A 22,513-nucleotide genomic window follows, 5' to 3' on the forward strand; every position below is an offset into this window, starting at 1 on the left:
CATGATACTCTCCAACTCCATCCATTTACCTGCAAATGCCATAATTTTAATCTTTATGACTGAATAATATTCCATTGTGTATGTATACCACAGTTTTTTAACCATTCATCTACTGAAGGGCAGCGGGGAGTGGGGAGGGGGCGGGGGAAGGAAACATAATGGAATGAGACAAACGTCATTACATAAGTACGTGTATGATTACCCAAACAGTGTGACTCTACTTCATGTACAATGAGAGAAATGAAAATTTGTGCCCCATATGTGTACAATGAATAAAAAATAATTTAAAAAACAGAAAAAAGTTATATAAATGAATTCTTTAATTGAAAATAATAAAAATACAAAGGTTCAATGAAACAAAGAGTTGGTTCTTTGAAAAGGAAACAAAATTACAAATCTCAGTTAAACTAACCAAAAGAGAAAAGACCCAAATAAAATAAAATTAGAGGTGAATGAGGGCATATTACAACAGATAACCCCTGAAATCCATAGGATCATTAAAGGATATTCTGAAAAACTATATTCTAATAAGGTGGAAAATCTAGAATTAATTTCTGGGCACAGAAGACCTACCAAAGCAGAACCAAGATGATATATATAAAAAAACCTAAGTAGATCAGTAACAATAAAATAGGTATAGTAATAAAAGTCTCCCAAAGAAGCTAAGGACTGGATGGATTCACTGCTGAATTTTACCATATTTTTGAAGAAGAGCTAAAAGTAATGCTCTTCAAACTGTTACATAGAATAGAAAGGACAAGAACCTTTTCAAACTCATTCTATGAAGCCAGTATCACCATGATACCAAATCTGGATAAGGAGACAAGGAAAGAAAACAAAAAGAGAACTAGACTAATTGCTTTGATGAACATTGATGCAAAAATTCTTAATACTGGGAAATAGAATTCAGCTTCACATTTCAAAGATCATGCACCTCAACTGATAAAAGGGTAAAGAAAATACACTCAATACAGTATCATTTGGCCAGAAAGAATGAAATTATGTCATATGCAGAAAAATGTATGGAACTGGAGTACATCATGTTAAGCAAAATAAGCCAGACACAGAAAGATAAGTATTTCATGTTTTCATATGTCGAAATTAAGGGGGAAAAAAGACCTGAAAGCAGAAGACAGACTATTAGAGAATTGAGTGAAGAAAGGAAGGGAAAGGGAAGAAAGGGTAGAATGAATGAAGCATAGTATGTGCATGTGTGACAATGTTACAGTGAAATGCACTAATATCTAAAATTAATATGTAGTAATAATTATGCAGTGCTTCAAAGAAAAATATTAAAAGTTAAAAATTAAAAGAATACAGGTTTTCTGTGACTTTTTGTCCTGATATAAAATACTGGTGTTCCCAGCATCATTCTTTGCAGGTCAACTCACAAAATTACCTTTCTGCTATGTATTTCTCTTTATAAAACTTAACATATCAAAAAAGAAAGATGCATGCAAGCAAACTAAAAGCCTCTGAACTGTAGTGATCTAAAGGTTTTGACCAATGAGTCAACAAGCAATGTGTATTAAAAGCCTGTTCTGTGTATATATACACTGTGTGAGGAGGAGTATTGGCTAATCTTTCAGTTAAGGAGGAGGACAGATAAATGTTCCTTGAGAGTAAAGGAAAAGAATATAAACAGAAAGGGTGGCCCAAACCTTTTCTTTATGAGAAATTAAGGGATAAGTATTGAGCATGCATCAGGGTAATAAGGTTTAAAACACACACAAAAAAATTCCATATAATATTTTTATACCCAAATAGTATATGTTGCCTTACTCTTGAAGAATGTGATATGGTCTGGAAATGATTGTGTGTATATCAGTGATAGTCTGCATTTTGTTTTAATTAGATCAATGTCCCAAGGGTGGAAATTCATATCACCATCCTACTTTGCTTTTCTATTTCATAGACACACCAAGTCTGTACCCATCAAATACCAACCAGCTATCTTTCCAAGGTGGATCATTATTCAGTGTGGTGAGAGAGTGATCATGGCTCCATGTGAATTCATCCCCATTCTTGAGAAAACTAACTGAATTGTATGTTCTGATTAATAATACCATCAGCAGCAGCATTGCTCTTCTTCAATCAGGGTGGAATCTTAGAATGGAATTTCCACACTTTATACGTACGTTATCTCCAAGGAAACAACTACTATAAAGGTGCCTTAATACTTGACTACAACTTAAAATGTACATTAGTTGTATCTTTTAGCTTTTCTCAGAATCGGTCAATTTCTTAAAATATGCAAGACCTCCAAAATTAAGGATTAGTTATTGTTAGGTTCACATTTAGAAAGGGGCCATGATAAACTCAGGTTCCAGCCAAACTAACTGCCTGTTTTTCCTTGTTTGCAGCTATATTTCCTTGCCTCTTTGCCCCTGAACATTGTTCCATCTGCCTGGGAATGTCTACTATCACTGTTTCGATTCTCAAGAACAATTAATCTCAAACACCACTGATTCTATAAGTCAAAAGCTGTATTTACATATTCTCTGCCACTACTTTGCCTCTATCTTTCTTATAGCATTCAGTACCTTATCTCATGTGTAAAGGGATAAAATATATTAAGTTTAATGTTTGTAGCTCCCCCCTGCACCGCCCCCCCCACCTAGCCTCCTTGCCTTCTACACATAATTCTCTTTTTGGCTACATGGTTCTCTCCAAATCTAGCAACTTGTAAGGAGACTCTTAGTATTAACAGATCAGTTATTGGCACTTAGTGTGCAGAATAGGAGTAATGGCCATAAAGAACTGACAGACTACAAAAAACAATGCCAGTTTAACTAAATTATACTCAAAAGTAGAGAGCTACTCACAAGTAAAAAAAAAAGTGAAAGAGGATGAGAAAGGACAAAGAGAGGAGAAACTTTTTACATTCTAAGGAGCAGTTTTAGTTGGGAGTGAGAGTGATGAGTGATAAGAGAAGTTTCTGGGCAGCTACAGTATGTAAGAGCTATAAGAAGTGAAAATAGAATGAACAGATCATTGGAAGTTTTGCTAGGGGTTACAAATTGACTCGTCTTTGTTGTTTTCAAAGGGATATGTAATATAAACTTAAATATTCAAACACTGAAAAGCATATTTTGTTGCAGGTCTATATTTCCTAGGGTACAATTCTATGCTGAATCCCATGATATCCTGTCTTTTGAGTTACGCTTGTTTGGTTATGATTCATAGACATGTCCTAATTCTCCTTTTAATGTATTAGAAATTAGGAGCCCTGTCATTCACTTTTGCTTTTTTAGTGCCTTTCACAAGGAGGTATTCAATAAATATTTGTTTAATATATAACTGATACTAGAAAGCTGAAATAATATTGACTGAAAAATATCCCTATAACTTAAAAACAAATAAATAAGTACTTGCAATTACTAACGAATTAGTTCTCATTTCTTTTCCACTATGAAACATTTCAACTTTAAGGTGAAGGGAGGGGCTGGGGATATAGCTCAGTTGGTAGAGTCCCTGCCTCTCAAGCACAAGGCCCTGGGTTCAATCCCCAGCACTGCAAAATAAAAAAAAAAAAAAAAAAAAGTAAAGGTGAATGAAGAGAACAAGGTTTCATGAAGTGAGTTCTTGAGAAACATAACAATACATTTAAGACATCTGATTAATATTCATTTTAGCACTTTGTCATATGGTAATTATGCTTCTCTGATTGTGGGTCTTGTACATTGGATGTTTGGGAGTCAGAGTTAATAGGCCAAAACTAAGAGAAAGATAAGGATATACTCCCACAGAGTTCCTCCATCTCTCTTCTTTGGTAGAAAACAACATTTAAGCCCTTCTGTATATTGAAAAATGATCACACAAGACTTCAAACTTTGTAACCAAATAGTCTGGTTCTATCTCTGAAAACATCTGTTTTAACTTTATCCTTACTTTACATGAGCTTATAATCTCTATTTTACTACCCTCTGTTGTCTATCTTTACTCGGAATTCTGTCATTTGTTTTTAACCAGTAATAGAATTTCGGAGACACTTAACCACTGAACCACATTCTCAGTCCTTTTTTTTTATTTTTTTAAAATTTTGTTGCTGAGGGTAGCTTTGAACATGCCATCCTCTTGCCTCAGCTTCCTGAGCTGCTGGAATTACAGGCATGTGCAGCTGTACCCTGATAGAATTCTGTCTTTATCACCAGACAATACTATACACTGAGGAAACTGCAGATAGAAACACAGAACTTTACACAAGCAGGAGTTGACATATAACCATATAACATATAATGAGGTATGTAATCATACCTCACTTGTTCTGATACACAAATAGAGACTCATATAAAGACAGTATGAGTATGTAATAAATGGGAAGAGAATAGAACACACTGATTAAGTGCATGAGCTCCAGGATCAGATATAACTGTCAAAATCTCAGTTCCACAATTATTAACCATGTATCTTTGAACTAATTCTTTAACTTCTGTGAGTAATGGTTTCATCAGTTTCAATAATATGATCACCTTGTAGTATTATTCTGAGGAGTCACACAATTTTGCCATAATAAAGTCTTAAAAATCACAGTTTGGAATAATAGTGATCATGGTAGTAAAATTAGAGATAAGAGCTAATGTATGGAGAGCTAGCTCACTCTTTGTCAGGATTAGAGCTAAGTGCTTATCAACATTCTCTGAGATACGTACTCTAGTTGTCAACCCTCCACATTTTTTTTTCCTATTAATAGCACCATTATTCACTAAGTTTCTTAAGTCAAAAGCACAGGAGTCATCCACTTTTCAGCTCTACACATCTACTGCATCAGTATGTCCTATTCTTTCATCCTTCAGTACATGTCTAGATCCATCCATTCTCTTATTTTCATAGCTACCACCTCGATTCCAAGAACTGTCACATCTCTCCTCAACTAATACAGATGCTTCCCATCTTGGTCTTCTTGTTTGTCCTCTTACAATCCATTCTCACCAGGACAAACAAAGTGATCTTTTTAAAATGGAAATTTGATCTTGTTACTCTCCAGCTTCAAACAAAGAAACAGATTAACCATTTTTCCTTTTGCCTCTGATTACTAATAAAGATCAACATCTTATTCTGTTCCACAATATATGCAATAGAATGTGGCTACTGTCTGTCTTTGTGCTCTTGCCTAATACCATATTCCCCCTGGTTAATTGTGCTCCACCCAAACTTTTCTTAGCTTTCTTTTTTTAAAATTTTTTAAATTGTCAATGGACCTTTATTTAATTAATTAATTTATATGTGGTGCTGAATATCAAACCCAGTGCCTCACACATGCAAGGCCACTGAGCCACAACCCCATCCCCTTAGCTTTCTTGAATATGATACGACTGCTTCTACTTAATCACCTTTTGACTTGCTGTTCACTCTGATTGAATGGAGGTTGACTCCTTCTTATCATTCAGATTTCATTCTATATGTCACCTAACTGAAAATCACCTCCTAGTTACTTCTATAAAATTAACCTTTTTATTTTCACTATATTTCCTAGTGTAGTTTTGTGAATATTTTTGTTATTTGTATGTTTCCCCCAATCTAGAATATAAGTTGCATAAGAGTAGCCACTTAAAGCCATGTTATTAAAATGTATGTACTCAATATCTAAAGTAGGTTTTTAAAATAACATCACTCAAATTAGTAAATGATTATTCCTTTTCCATGTGAAAAAAAACAAGGCATGCTGACATAATATACTGTTGCTTCCTGGGTTAGTGTATAGATTGAAAACTGAATCCACTGGTTGAACTTGAGAAGTCATATAAATTGTACAATGTCACACAGCTAGTTAGTAAGAAAACCCAGATTCAATCCCAAGCAATCCAGTTCCAGGGACTGAACTCTTAAAATGATACAATAGTAGTAGTAACATAGAAGACCATACCACAAAGTAAGATTTATGAGTCCTCATATCCTTCTTTAACTCCTAAATGCAGATGATGTGTCATAATTTTGTCTTGGATTCATCATAGTGATTGGCACAATATTGGACCATAGAAGTATCTAATAGATATTCTCACTGAAGTTACTTTTTTATGACTGAGACTAGAATAATTGCCTTTCTTGAGTCTTCTTCCCATTTAAAGAGTTTAACATGATATATACTTTTTTTGTCACTAACAAGAAGGAAGGTGGAGGGGAAACACCAATTCATAGCAATAAAGCCCTCCAGATAGAATACAATTTCAATACACTGTGGCTAGCAGTAAGGACTACTATATTGACCAGTACATCTTTCTTGGAGACTCCAGTAGCCACACAAGGGATCAAACTGAAGAGTGAGGTGCCACATATAGAGATGCCATTTGACTCTACTAGTGAGTGTGCAAATGTATTCTGGGGATTGTGGTAGATTTTTCTTTTTTCTTTTGTGGTACCAGGGTCTGAACCCAAGTATACTTAACCACTAAGTCACATCCCTAGTTCATTTTATTTTTTATTTTGAGACATGGTCTCACTAAGTTACCCAGGTCCTCACTGAGTTACTGAGACTGGCTTTGAACTTGTTATCTTCCTCCCTCGTCCTCCCAAGTCACTTAGGTTATAGGTGGGAACCACCATGCCCAGCTCCTGGTGTACTTTGATACAGATAAAATGTGTCCCATCCCTGCTTTAATATGATTCTACCAGCACTTTCCATATTAGTGTTGGAGTCAGAACCCTACTCCTTCAGAGTTTACAAATGAGTCCACTGGTGAATCTTAGTATGAGCTTTTTGGGGGGAGATGAGGGCCCCTTAAATTCTTTAAATAGGGAATTTTAATACAAATATTCAGATTTAATTATTTTCTTCGAGAATTCAAAATACCTGGCAATTTGGGGCCTATATCTATAGGGCTTAACATTAAGAGGTCAGGAAGAATATGAGGTGTAGAGAAGGAAACTTAAGAAAGACTAACTGATGGAATAGGAGGAAAACTAGGAGAGTATAAATATCTGAAAATCAGGTAAAGCAGTGGCTTCCAGGGGAAGAGGAATTGAGAGGAGTTTTTAGATGGCATAATTATTGACCTGTGTTTGCTGTTGGGATGATCTGATATAAAGAGAAAGTCTCATGATATTGGAAGAGAAGAGAAAATTGCTCATGTGCTATTCTTACATAGGCTAATAGGGAGAAAACTTAGAGCGCACATGAGGTAATTGGCCTATATATGAAGTGCCTGGAATCTATCTATAATAAGAGGCTATAAGGCAGATTATATAGATGCAGATATTAGTAGGTGTGTGAATATAGTGGAAGTTCTCTCCTGATTGCTTCAATGTTTTAGTGAAATGGGAAGCAATGGGTTGGAGATGATGAAGATTTGAGGAGAGGAGGCAACATAAACTAATTATCTGGGCAGATTGGTGACTAAATGGACTAAGAATACACAATAAGACTACCTGCTAGCATTAAGGATCATTTAAAGTTCATTCATGTAAAACAAAACCAGTCATTGTTACTATATATTTCCTTCAGTAAGGTTCAGCCACAAGAATAAAGGCACAGCATAGATGGACAGTAGATTTAACAATGTTGTGATTTTCACAAGCAAGTAAGATGATGGGAGAATGGTTCAAGAGAACCAAAAGGGTATATATGGGAGTGATTATAATGGTGGATCATTATATACTAGGTGGACCTCTTAATGTTAAACCCTATAGATATAGGTCTAATAAGCAGCCGGAGGTCTGAATGGGATCAATAGATGATCAGAGATAGAATATAGAAGGAATGGGCTAGAAGAAGTAGGAGGTGGTGGCAAGACAGTAGAAGGTGTGAAATGAGATTGTGGATGGAACAGCTATAACATCCAACACGGCAAACTGTTTCAAGTGACCTGTCACACTCATTACATTACCTTCTTGACCCTTGAAAAGATTTTGACTTTGCAACACATGCACTAGGTTGCAACCTTAATTCTTATCAAAATAAACATAACTCTGAAATCCACTGCATTTTGTGTAATGATACAAGGAATAAAACGTATATATGAATACCAGTATTAACCAGCTCATCAATGGATATTTGAAATCAATTTTTATTTTATGATTATAAAATATAATCCATTAATTCTAATCCTGCTAATTGACTAAACTATAAACATTTGCTTCTCTCCAATAAACAAACTTAAAAGAGTGGAAATTATATTAGTGATATGCAACAAAATGATTATATTCCCCCCAAAATACACATACACACACATACACATACATACATAACTCAATGTTAAATGAAATTAAGGCAATATCACCACTTCTTTTATATGTTGTTATATATAATTTTATAAACAAGTATATTGTCAAATTTTGGAGATTGAAAAATAATTTTGTCAGTTTATATCTGTGCTTTTATGCATAATTGCTACCAAAATAATGAAATCAGGGACTTCTACTTATAACAGAAAATGGACAAAACAATGAATTGCATTTCTTGTTAGCCTATAAGATCAAAGAAGGCATCTTTACTATCTTAAGACCCTGCTATACAATCTTGATCTTTTATGGGGTCTATTAATTCTATAAGATCCAGGATTTCATTTTTCCAAGAAGACACTATCATCTCTCCTGGAAATTGCTACCCAGGCAAATGAGTTGTTGACAGTTAACTTTTCAAGCATCAATAGTTAAGATGGAATTGAATTATAATAAATGTTCAATGTCCTTTAAAATCTCTGGTATCCATGGTGGGGAGTAAGGTCAGGAGTGTAGAATGTGATAAGAACTATTTTTTAGTGTTTGAGATAAGCTAGGACAATCACTTTTCTTTCCAAATGATATCAGTTTCCTACAATATGGCATGAAGGAAATCTGTAGTACATATTCAATGAAATTTTTGTTGACAGAAATATAAAATTTTGCTGATGTATGTTACTTGGACATTTATAGTTCAGGATGATTTAAGAGCAATAATCAGGGAAAATAACACTTTTTATTTATTTCTTCTCTTTTATTATGGGATATTTTAAAATATACCAAAATTTAAAGGATAATATAATGAACACTCAGGTATCCATTTTACAGATTCAAAACTTAGCAATATATTACATTTCTCATTTCAAATACTCCTGCCCCCTGAGCTTTCTTGGTGATGGTTTGCTGGAGTAATAATCATTAAAGTATGACTTGATAATTCACACTTGAATAATCAAAGCAAATGTTATGACTCTGGGCAGGATATAGTAAGGATCTCTGGAAAAGGTTTGTGAAGCTTTCAGATTTTGGGACCCCAGTTTATTTCAATGATTATTAAATAGCAAATATAATTGAATTATATTCTCATTTAATAAAGGGATTCTTTTTTCTACATCCTTGTAGAAATAAATGCTCATAAAGGATTTGAATCTCGAACTAGTTCTCTAAACTTGGCCATGCCTATCCCCAAATATGCAGGTTTCTCTATTATTTTTTATTATTTTAACATCCTTGAATTTGACTCAGGACTATACTAGTACTATATTTGTCTTCATCCACATCTTAAGTCAGCCTTATTCCAAAGTGTTGAGAGTGATGTGTGGGATTTTATTAAATAATATTACTATGTCATTTTATCCTATTAAATGTCTTCATTGAAAAGATTCAGGTATGGATGAAGGAAAATAGGAATTCTTGGATTGGTACTGCCTCTCAAAATATAACTTTATCTTCCAATAATCCTTTATTCCTAACCTATTAACATGCTGATAAATTCAAGTAATTGCTGTTGAGCCAGGGCCAAGAAAAATTGTAATTAGTTACTGAAATATCACAAACAGTAACTTTACTATGATTTAAATGGGTGACAAATATTACTAATATTTCATATCTGTATTTCAAGTACCATGAAATAAATAATTTCTATTTAGGTTAAGAAAACTCATTCATGATTAAATTGAAGTGGTATCAAATTAGGAATTTTAGGTGAATATTGACATTGTCAATTTAAGAAACTTTTTCTACTATAAATGTTACTCAGAAATTGTATAAAATCTCACTTGGCATGTATTTGAAGTCAATGACTACTACTTGATCTGAAAAGTTTGTTATTCACAGAAAAATGATAGTTACTTCACTTATGTATACTAACATTCTATTTCTATGTCTTTGAGTTGACAATAATGGTTGTTTCCTTTATATTTTCTTTTTGTTTCATTAATATTTTATTTGACATTACTGTACTACTTGTTAAAATTTTTGGTTATCATTTCAGGTTGAATGATTAAAAGATGGGAAACACTACTATACCTTTGTTTGGGAAATGGAGTCTTGCTATATTGTCCAGACTGGTCTCAAACTCCTGGGCTCAAGTGATCCTCCTGCCTCAGCCTTCCATGCATACCACTTAGCCTGGTACATTGTACATTTGTGTACATTCTTTTTTTGTGTTAATAGGCTAGACTATTCTTCTACAATCTTTGGTTTAATTTCTATATATTCACAAGCCTATTTAAATCATTTATCCAAATTCCAAGTTATTGAAGTATAATTAATTAATTACAATCAATTTAAGACTTTAAACAGTCAAATGTTTAAGATTCTTTTTAATTATAATTATTAACTTGCATTAATTATACAAATTAGTGGGTTTAACTGTAACTGTGGCATTTCCATACATGCCTATACTAAGCTTTGATCATGTCCATCCTCCTATCTCCTACCCCTTCTCCTCAGATCGCCTTCCTAATTCCTAATCATTACCCTTTCAGGTCATCTTTCTTGTTGTTTTTAGTTGCTTATTTTAGAACAGTGTTTTTCAAATTTTGCTTCTCTTTAACAAAAATACATGAGACAGATACTACTCAAAAGTTTCACCCAACACAATCGGTCCCAATTGTTCCCTAAGGCCTGCTGCATAAACAAAATAAGGTAACTGTTAAGCTTGAATCCAAGTCTATGCTCAATGAAATGACATCTCTTTCTCTTTACTGACTTGAGTACCACTAACTCAGATTTTATCTACAATAGATATAAACATGTTCAATTTGATGTGTACTTGAAAGAGGGCCATGTATAGGAAATGACTTAAGGAACAATAGGAAGTTTCATTACTCTCAGAGTATTCCTTCACTATCTGTGAACTTGTGCATGAAATCATGCAAAATGTAATTTAAAAGCAAACATTGTCAGCTGATAGGACCTGGAATCACCAACACCCTAGAAGCACCTGAATCTTGATTTCTAATGCTATTCTCTACTAAAATGAATCAGGGCTCTTGGGAAAATGGCTAATTCTCAGCCTGAGGCAGGACATATACAAGATAAGCTTGAAACATCTTTTGGTAATGTAAGAAAATGTTAAAAAAAATAGCTGGTTGCAATGGCACATGCCTGTAATCCCAGCTACTTGAGAGGCTGAAGCAGGAGGATTTCAAGTTTGAGATCAGCCTAGGCAACTTAGTGAGATCCTGTCTCAAAATATTTTAAAAAATAATAAAAATTAAAAGGGCTGAGAATATAGCTTAGTAGTTGAGCACCCCTTGCTTCGATCTTAAGTACAAAAAATAATAAAAATAACCCAAACAATTCCACATTTATGGAGTTATATCAAAGGAACAAATAAGCCAATTGAATGAATTCCCAATGGGCAAATATGAGAGATTTGGCGCAAGAAAATAAAGTAAAATTGCATTACAACTCAAGCCATTATATAACTATCCATGAGTCCATACTAATACCAATATGTAAATATCCATGAGTCTATACCAATACCAATAAATCATTAAATAAATAAATATGGAAGAAGAGACAAATCTCTCCATACAGAAGAATTATAAATAATTCATGTAGATATTCCACGCTGAAGGAGATAAAACACAATTCTCCACTTCTCAAGTGTAAACTTTGAATAATAACTTTCTTCCAAAGACTACAGTATGGAAAGTAAGAAAAAATCTGCAACTTCCCAGTGGAGAAAGGCAAATGCTACCTCAAGCCAGGTGATCAAAGTTAACATCAACAGTAGTAAGTCATACTGATCCTTTCTACCCTTGATACAATGTGTTGAGACTGGTCTTTTACCTCTATGAACTTCCTCTACAAAACACATCATCCCAGTTCACCCATCAGGAAAATACCAGATAAATTTCAACTGAGGAATATCCTAAGACATATTTGACTGTTACACCTCAAAAGTTCAAGGTTATCAAAAACAAGGAAAGTCTGATGAACTGCCATACACAAGAGGAGCTTAAAGGAGACACGATAACTACATGGAATAAGTTCTTACAGATGGGATCCTGAAACAGAAAGGGGTATCAAGGAATAACTTAGGAATATGAAGAAAGTATTTACTTTACTATAGAACAGTATACCACTATTACATTTGTACATTCGTTCATTAATTTTAATAAATGTACCATAGTCATGTGAGATAGTAATAAGAGTACAAAATATGCAGAAACTCTCTGTACTTTCATTGTAATAATTCTGTAAATCAAACTGTTCTAAAACTTGAAAGTATATTTAAAAATAAATAGGGAACCCAGCAGCTCAGGAGGAGTTCAGTCAGTCTCAACAAAAGAGAGGCACTAAGAAACTTAGTGAGATCCTGTCTCTAAATGAAAATACAACATAGGGTTGGTCAAGTACACTGGAGTTCAATTCCCAGTACAACCCCCAAAATAAATAAAATAAATAAATAAATAGGGAATTTTTGTTACAGCACTTTTGTACACATATAAACCTGTAAACAAAGTGTATATTTTTCAATAGGAAAATTAATATTTCAATAGTGGTGTCATAAACTATTGAGCATCAGAATATTATACACTGAAAGTGAATGAGTGAGCTCTCAATCAATTGACTTGAAGAGATTTCTACTAAGTTTATTTTACTAAGAAAATAAAATGCAGAGAAATATAAAACCCTGCTTTTATTTTGTAAAACAATGAGGAGAATCTTCATGTAAATATGTTTGTGTAAATTTTAAAGAGTAAGGAAAACACATGTAATATACACACTAAGTTGTTATCATTGCTAGGAGTAGAATGGGTTAGAGGGGAAAGGGAAAAAGAGGAGAGGAAGGTAGACTGAGGACGTAAGTGGGGCAGAGGAAGAAAGCAATAATTAGTTCACTCATTCACTATACATTAAGCACCTGTGCATAGTGAGTTAATGCTTTGCAAATATACTTTAAATTTGTGAAAACAACAAACAAACAAAAGCAATAGAGGTAGGTGGAGGGAAAAGGGATGTTTTTGATTGGCATGCTGTGTAGTGAGGACGTAGCATATGGAAGTTGTGAGCAGGGAAAAAGAGTAACAACACCCTGGAAAATACAGTGTCAGTTACTATAGCAGAATTACACCTACTTCTCAATTTTGCCAAGAGCTGCACAAGTAGAAGAAAATGTTGCTTATCACTAAGGGTGTGATGAAAATAATTGATGATTCTGCCAAAATCCTGGGGATTTTTTCTACCTCAAACAGAAACTGAACTCACCATTTGCTCTCCCAACCTTTCTCTCCCTATACAAAAGTGATTCTTACGGCATCAAGAAGGTTTTCAATTTTATTCACCACCTTATTCTCCTGTCCTTTACAACAATAAGACCTCACCAGGGAGTTCCAAGTGCTTTTGATGATGAAGTGACATAGCTTTGGCATCAAAGTCCACAGGAGACAAAAATAGGGTCTGTATTTTCCAGAAGTTAAAATCAAATAGTAGAGTGCAGATCCCTGGTGAGCAAGATCAGAGACTCTTAAAATGGAAAAATTGAAATGTCATCTCAGCTATCTACTTCAGTACCTAATCCAGTCTATATATGAGATGCTAGATCCTAGATTCTAGTATTGGGATAGAGGGGGAAGGGAAGACATATTGTACAGTTCCTATAAGATAAAACAGATTGCTATTCACTGTAAACTTCTTACAAGCAAGAATTATGTCTGTGAAATCTTCCCAGTATAGCACCTAGAAATTCAGGATGGCTGTGTGTTTACAGAGATCTATGCTGAATATTTAGACACAGTGGAAGAAAACTCACATTGAAAATTCTTCAAAGGATATTAATAGTAGCTCTTTTGCTAAGAGGCCTACTAGCAGCATTTGAAGCTATTTTCCATCAACAAGATGAGACCTTGGCCTAAATGATATTTGACATTATTTTCATGGCCATATTTCAAGATCATTGAGCCCATTGGCTCTATGGAAAAATAATTACTAATATAAGACCTTGGGATGGGGGTGGAGTTGGAAAAGAAAAGAGTCACTAAATTTTCTGTATTAAATAAGCACCCACAGTACTTTGGGATAATTTGATAAGAATTTGCTGTGTATTTGTTAGAATTGAACTTACTGAAGCGCTTCATGCCCTGTAACCCCTTAAGAACATATCCACCATATACTATGAGGTACATCTGCGTACACTCCAGTCCCAATCAAAAGACTATGTCACATGATTGAGCAGTATTTTCACATGACACTCACCTTAAAACACAAGTGTAGAATCCACTGTCTTGTGCCTCAGCTGAGTGAAACCATATTGAATCTTCCTCTTTGCTCATCCTGACCTCTGAAAAGATGATGGGTTCTTCCAAATCACCTTTGTTTTTGTACCACATAAGCCTGAGCCCAGTGCTTTGGGCCATGCTATAGTTAGTACGAATATAACTGTAGAAAAGGGCACATTTCACTCGGACTGGTTCACCTGCCAAAGCCATGTATGTCTTGAGATCCACTGACCAGTCAATGCAGCCATCCACTGAAAGAAAACCAGATGAGTCGTGAGATTCAGTGAGCATGTTTGGTAGTAATGATAAGAGCAACAATCATTTCCAGCATGTTCTATGAACTTTCTATGAGCCAGGTACTGAGTCAAGTGCTTTACATAGGTTACTTTCTTAAACCTTCTCAGTGACCCTATGAGATATACCAGTATCTTTCTTATACTGGAGCAAACAGACACTACTCTAGCTCTGTGCCTCTAGGTTTTTGTCTGGTCAACTACAGCAAACTTCAGCTTGGTAAACGAGATCCTCCTAGGAGCTCTAGCACTCATGCCAACAAGGTTTTTGTCCTATCCACAGCCATGTCCCAATTCCAGCAGTGTGGCTGGACAATTGAATTGCTCCTACTAGCCATGGAGTATTTCCTTTGCAGGATCATGTGAAATTAGACTGCTAGACTAGCACTGATGTATTGATTTTAGATGACTCAAATCATTGATTATGTAGGAGTCCCACAAAACAAATATTTATAAGAGAACCAGTACAACCTAGGAGCAGGCATGAGATAATAGTGGGATTCTTATTTTACTGAGGAGGACACTGAGACTCAAATAAATGACCTTGCCCAAGGTCACACAGATACTAAGTGGCAGAAAACCCATCTCCAATTGCAGGGACTATATTCTTAATTAGTGTATACTGCCTGTGCCTATAACTTTATTGAGAAATATTTTGTTATTTATTTGCCTCTGGGGTAGTAATGCTGGGGTTAGAAGGAGTGGGCACCTAAAGTGATTATTTGCTGTTATATGCATGTCATATTTCTATGGTATGAACTATTAGTAGTTGATATTTAATCACAGGTCAATTTATCTTTATACCCTTAGGTCTACCTTGCTGCTTAGCTGGTGTGTGCTCATGGGAATATATTAGATTAATGCCAGCTTTAATCAAATAATATTAGGTAGGTAAATCTACCTTTAAAGAAAGTCATATATAGCAAACTTGCTCTTTACCAGAAGGGCTAGAAATGAGACACTGCAGCTAATTTAATATGGTAGTCAATATAATTAGTATATTCTTCCTCTGATTGCTTATTTTCAAAGAATTTCATCAAATTATGCTACATCCTTTTATGTTACTTGATTACTGTTTATAAATTAATCACTTCATAAAATGTATAAACACTGCCATTTTAAAATTACAAGTTTTGCTTATAATTTTGTGAATTGATCTGCTTCCTCTTTTAGATGCTGAGAACTCCTCGGTAACCCAATGTGTTTAATTTTTCAACTCAGTTCACAGGAAGTTGAAAGCTAAATTCAAGGCCGAAGTGTAATAACCTCAGGATTTCACTTTCTCTATATGAAGGGTTATTGAACTGGGTTCAAGGTTACCCAGGGGAAGGATGTGTGGATTGACTTCACGTTGTTGGCAAAATAATGTGTCTATTTGCATATGTATACCATTCTGAGGAACTTTTCTACAGCCTAAGATTTGTTTTTGAACTCCCTGGTTTGTGATCTCTTTTTCTGACTTGATTTTTCTCTGCCCTGCTCTAACTGGGCTCTTTTATTTTAAGTTGCCTGAATTCTTAATATAATATGTGAGGTATTCATTAGAAGTAAATACTAAAATTTTAAAAACTCACATTAAATTTAAACTGAAGGGCATATAAAACTTCTTTGAGTATTCAAAGGTAGCAAATTCATCACTATGGATTTTAATGACCATTGTTCACTGTTAAAGACAAGAAGATATAGATTGCTGATCACTGGCTATCTCTTGGGGGTCCTTTTAATGCACCCTTTGGTTTTGGTTTGTTTACCTATGATTTGTCAGTCTTATAATTCAAGATAAAGAGGAAAATTTGAATTATTTGAACCTTTGGGGGTTAATGTAAATTACTGATAACCTATCTCTAGATGTAATTTTAGTACTTATTTTATCATCTTGAAATGAATTTTTTATTATTCTTTTTATGGATTATCCGTGAAACTGTTCCCATGAATTGAAATAACTCTGAGGAAATGATAGAAATGTTTTAGGAAATATAATTTTTTCATAGGTTGATTTTAAAAGTTGATTAATAGAAATGAAGAAAACATGGAGATGATAAAAAAGAGATCCATGTTCCATTTCTTATTCTCCATAAACCCTTAGATGCACAGTAATTTTTTTGAATTAATAAACTCAACTTGGCAAAAGAGTCTTAAATTCTATAATTGCTTAATTGTCAAAAAAAATCCTTTGGAATTTTTTTTTCATTTGCTCCCTAAATTCCTTTAGTTACATCTTCTGAACTATTACATCTGAACTATCCACACTTTTACAATGTTAAGCCACTTTGGCCCATAAGGGATGAGAAATGATTGGTATTGAAAATAATCAAAATATCTCCTCTTGAGTTACAACAATCATGTTCAACAGTTCAAAACATTTAATGGCTCTTACAATTAGTTCTTTCATACAGAACTTGAGAGTACACTGAAAATTCATTTTCTTTTAAGTACTATGTAAGCAACATGCATTTGATTTAATAGATTTATACCCTCTTTCTTCTTCTGTTATCTTGTGTTAGGTATCAGAGGTGGTGTATGTAGAGAACACAAACCAATAATGGGGAACATGTTTTCTAAACGTTATCCCCTTTATTCTTTTTATTTCTTAGTATTCACAATACAAGGTTATACCATAAGGTATTTAGAGAGACCTGAGAGATTTTTCACCATTAAATAGTCAAAGATATGATATCAAGAATATATGAAGGCCCATATATCACCAAATATTCTCCCATAGTAATTTGTCACTAGTAGAGTAACATTTCTGTGAGCTAAGTTATTTTCATCTTCTATATAAAAAGTATTAGAGCACTAATAGATTCTAATGAAGTAATATGATCTATTTTTATTGGATTGCTATTCTTAGCAATCTAACTAGGGAGCAAGAATGGATGAAATAAGATATAGTACACTGATTTTCAGATTTGGGACTACTGAAGCAACTTAGAAATATAAACTGAGGTGAGGGGTCTTAAAGTCAAGCGAAAAGCCAGCATGGAGAACTTGAAGGTTTGGGTTTAACAGAGAAGAACTTAAAGATATCAGAGGGTCAAAAAAAGGCAAGAAGAGGTAAAAGGTCACATAAAACTGAATTTGACAAATGCCATCAGAAGTCACAAAATCATGTCACATTTCTTTCTTTCTTATTGGTTCTTTTTAGTTATTCATGACAGTAGAATCCATTTTGACATAATTATAAAAGGCATGGAATATAACATGTTCTAATTCAGTCACCAGTACCCCTCCTTCCTCTCTCCCACCCCTTGCTTCCTTCGCTCTGTTGATCTTTCTACTGTTTACCAATGGTATTCTTTTACAATAATTTCTTGGGGATGTATAAGATGGTGAGATCCACTGTGCTATATTCATAAATGTACATACAAAGTTTTGTCAGATTCATTGCATTGTCTTTCCTTTTCCTATTCCCCCACCTTTCCCTTCATTCCCCTTTGTCTAATCTCTGAACTTCTATTCTTCTCCTTCTCCCCTTATTGTGGTTTAGCTTCCACATATCAGAGAAAGCATTCAGCCTTTGGTTTTTAGGGATTAGCTTGTTTCACTTAGCATGATAGTCTCCAGATCCATCTATCTACCAGCAAATGTCATAGAGTTATTCTTCTTTATGGCTGAGTAATACTCCATTGTGTATATATGCCACATCTGTTCAAGGACAATTAAGTTGTTTCCATAGCTTAGATCTTATGAATTGAGCTGCTATAAATATGTATGTTGCCATGTCACTGTAGTATGCTGAATTTAAGTCCTTTCGGTATAAACCGAGGAGTGGATAGCTGGGTCAAATGGTGGTTTTATTCCAGATGTTCTGAGTAACCTCCATAATGGTTTCCAGAGTGGTGGTGCCAATTTACAGTCCTACCAGCAATATATGTGTACCTTTTTCCCCATATCCTTGCCAACATTTATTGTTACTTGTAGTGTTGATAATTGCCATTCTGAACATGTCACATTTCTGTCATGAAGTGTTTGTAATAATATCCCATACTTTCAGAGCCTGTTTCATATTGACTTTCCATACCTGTGTGGCAAATAGCTGAATGAAAACATCTGTGATACTGCTGAATAAGGTGAAGGCTGTGGCAAGGATGGTGACATACTGAGTAGTGCACAAAAGAAGTCCAACTGTGAACTTGACCTCATCAGCACGGGCCTCCAACCCACAGAATCCAACCTATTCTTTTTACAGCTTCAGTGGTAGCTGTGGTAGTGGGCCGCCAACAGGGTTCCTGAGAAAAATGTTTTCCAGATAGATTTGCTTCTCCCACAGGTGACTTAATAACTGATTCTCACTTGGTTTATGTGTAAACAGAAGCACTATCAGAAAGGAGAGTTTTCTACCAAAAAGCTGAAAGTCTGAAGCTTTAACTGCCCCCCACATGAATGGTGAAATTCTGTACAAGCATCCTACAGAACAAACACATTGAAAATCCAAGTGCATGAATATGTGCCCTCTGCTTAATAATCAGTACAGTTACAAATATTCCAGTCCTTCCATTATAAAAATACCTCCAGGGTGGAGGGTATAGCTCAGTAGTAGAGCACCTACTTGGCTAACATATTCAAGGGCCTGGGCTGATGCCCAACACTGCAAATTAAATAAAGCTGCATACAATTTCAGTGTGGCTACTGAGGACTAAATATCCCATTCTATTTCCACTTTATCCATTTTCTGTGCCCTCTTTTTTTTTTTTTTTTTTTTTTTTTTTTTTTTTTTTTTTGCAATTTTACCCACTGTCCTTTTTATGTTTTGTTGACTATTTTTTTAACCAAGCAAATTTTCCCCTTTTCAGTTGTTCAGTTTGCTTTGTAACTGCTAAGATATAATTCTTTAGGCAACATTTGGTTAGATAAATGTTTTGTTTTACATTGCTTACACATACCAGTAATATTCATTGTCAATTGGATTTAAAAGTACAGAGAGTTTTACTGGTTTCTCGGAGCAAAGAGCAAAGTATAAGATTTGTATAAACTGAAGTTCAAAATAATGAACCCCAAATTTCCTGCTTTCAGCATACACTAAGTGCTCAATAAACCAAAGACATTGTTATAGTTTCGATCTGGAGTGTTCCCCAAAGTCAGTGCAGTAAGATTCAGAATTAGGGTTTTGGGGAAGTGATTGGATCACCTGGGGTTTAATCCTTTGATGGGAGGTGGGATGTTGTTGGAGGAAGTAGGTATTGGGGTGTCCCTGGAAGGGTTTACTCTTCTCTTTGTCCCCTTTGTGTCTTTCTCTCCTTCCAGGCTTCAATGAACTAAGAAGCTCTTCTCCTCTGTGTACTCTTTAATCTATGCATAGCAATTGAAGTATTTAAAAGAATAGTTATGTTGCTTTCGATTCTCTTCTCCATTCCCTTGATTTAGATTTATATAAGGCTCACAGAGTTATTACTCTTGGTTTAGTCTTGTTGGCATAAAATCCTCCAGTATCTACATTCTCTATAACAATTATAATGGAGTAAAAAAGTCACTTAAAAAAAGAGCGGGTCTCTATTTTAATCATTTTCATTCCAGTCAGCAAAACGAGTGTGTGCTTAAGAAGCTTGACATGAAGATTCAAAAGAAAGAGTATATAAAGTATATAAAGGTATATGGTAACATCCATGCATTTTATTTTGCCACAGGAAGATTCTTAGGAGTGAAAACTAGAACAGTCTCCTACAAAATACCCTGAAGCTAGAAAACCCGTTTAGTCCCTTTATATCAGATAAGCATCCTGCTGTCCCCTCAGTATAACCAGAAGACCAAATCTTGCCACACCTACTTGCTGTAAAAACAAAGCTCTGTGAAAAGTCTATAAATCCCTTTAAAAGGAGATATTATCAACAATGAATATAATGCTATTTTAGGAAAAAAGGAATATCGAGTGCAGTAAAATCAGACTCTAATGGCTATTACATTACAATTATTTTGCTGGGTGATAGTATATATAGTTGTACATAGAATTGCTAATTTGGATTTTGTCTTCAAATTGTAAATCCCCTGCATTAGGTAAAATAGCTAATTAGCTTGTGAGAAAATATGCAAACCAAAAACACAATGTTGTTTCCTGCAATTTAAATCCTTTCCCTGAGAAGTATCCCATTCTAGTTTAGTAGGTGCTGTGATTGACAAACTTATTTTTTAAACAACCGGGTTTTTTTTTTTTTTTTTTTTTTTAAACTCTATCAACTCTATCCCATTCATTTTTACCAAGAGCTCTCCTAAATCTATAGGGCAATTGTTGGGGGCAATTCATTAAATTACCACTAGAGGGCGAGCTGCCCAAGGTTTTGTGAAGCACTTAGGGTTTCCTGGCCAAATCTCTAAAATTAAGGATTTGTTATTGACCAACTGCAGGTTGCTGGGGAGGAATCTCCGTAGACCTATGGGGATGAAGCACTGTGGTTGATAAAATGAGCCAAAAACTGAGAACACAGTTGAAATCTTGATAAAATCCAGGAACCTGGCTACACAGGTCAGGTGAATGACTCAGCACATAAATCCCCACAAATAGCAGCAGAGGCTACCAGAATCCTTACATTCTGAACAACAGAGCATTGTGCCAAGTGTTTTTCATGCATTTTTCCCATTTAATTCTCATGTCAACTCTGAAAAAGAAAGACACTTGCTTTTCCCTTTTTACTGATGAGAAAAAAAAAAAAAAGGACAGAGTGTTCAAGTGACTTGCTCAAGGTCACTGAAGTTGTAGTGGCAGAATTCAGACCCCAACTGAGATATAATGGATTCCAAAATTTATAATCTTAATCACTATGTGTTCCATATTCTGCCTCGTTATTCCTTTTCTCATCTCAGCTAGTGAGTCAGTGAAAGGTTGAAATTTGCTTGGTGCTATCAAAATTGTCATATATATTCCATAGGGTTTATTCCTGCCCAGTAGAATAGACCCTTCCAGTTGAGTGATATTATGTCCTCGAATAATAATCACTGGGAATAATAGTCATCAAATAATATATACCAATTATTTATCCATGAATTAATAAGTGATTGTAAAGTGATTAAGTATTAATAATGCATGTATTTAATGTAACCTCCAAAGATGATATCTAAACCTTGAATAAATTTTATTTGACCCATATCAATTTATTTAAAATTAAATATCTAGAGATGATCACCCAGTTCTTACCATTATAATCGAGGCCATAATACTCATTGAGTACAGTATTATGATCATTTTTATTTATGTTTTAATGTAGGAGTTCAATGGCTTCTCTTTCTGTTTCAGACCATTCCTCACCTAAAGACAAGTTTCATTTTATTTCTAGCCATCAAAGTGACACTGCCTACCTCAAATGCACATACTACAAGTAAAAACAAGTAAAACTCTAAGAATTCAGTGACCTGTATATACTCTTATTACTAGACCCGGGAATCCATGTTCCCAGCCTAGAATTATGGACAGAACTGTTCATTTTTTTTTTTTTAAATTAAAGTTCTGACTATGGGAAAATATTGTTTTTAAATTTCATCTGTGCACTAGTACACATCAATAGAAAGAAGAATTGTAGAGCTCTAGTTCTATAAATACAATGAATGATTATTGCTTCAGATTTTTAAAAGCAGTTTTACATTTTTTATGAATTGGATTATATGCTTCCCTTTCACACTTTTACCCCCTACTATTGATCAATGGGAAAGTTCTGCCTAAATGAAGTCCTTCATTTCATTTCAACCTAGTTATTAAGCTTAATAATGGGCTGGCAACCATCTTCATTTCCCTCTCATTACAGGATCTGTGCAATGCTTTGTCAAGTTCATTCTTTTGATTTTATCCAATGAATGAGCCTCAGTAATGTTCTGGAGGTGAAGCATGGGGAGGCATTACAACCA

The 22,513-nt window shown here is 34.5% G+C and overlaps 1 protein-coding gene across 1 annotated transcript in view; it reads right to left on the reverse strand.

The window, feature by feature from the left end:
• The window catches only part of LOC306651553 (X-linked interleukin-1 receptor accessory protein-like 2), a gene marked incomplete at both ends in the record, with an annotated part of 265,025 nt that extends 250,344 nt beyond the window's left edge, over positions 1 to 14,681 (reverse strand). The window contains one exon of the mRNA XM_079124229.1: positions 14,368 to 14,681. Within this exon, the coding sequence (XP_078980355.1) occupies positions 14,368 to 14,681 (314 nt within the window). The remainder of the gene's footprint in view (positions 1 to 14,367) is intronic.
• Between the last annotated feature and the right edge of the window lie 7,832 nt (positions 14,682 to 22,513).

The sequence above is a fragment of the Sciurus vulgaris genome (genome assembly GCF_902686455.1).
Source record: "Sciurus vulgaris genome assembly, chromosome: X".
Classification (NCBI taxonomy): Eukaryota; Metazoa; Chordata; class Mammalia; order Rodentia; family Sciuridae; genus Sciurus; species Sciurus vulgaris.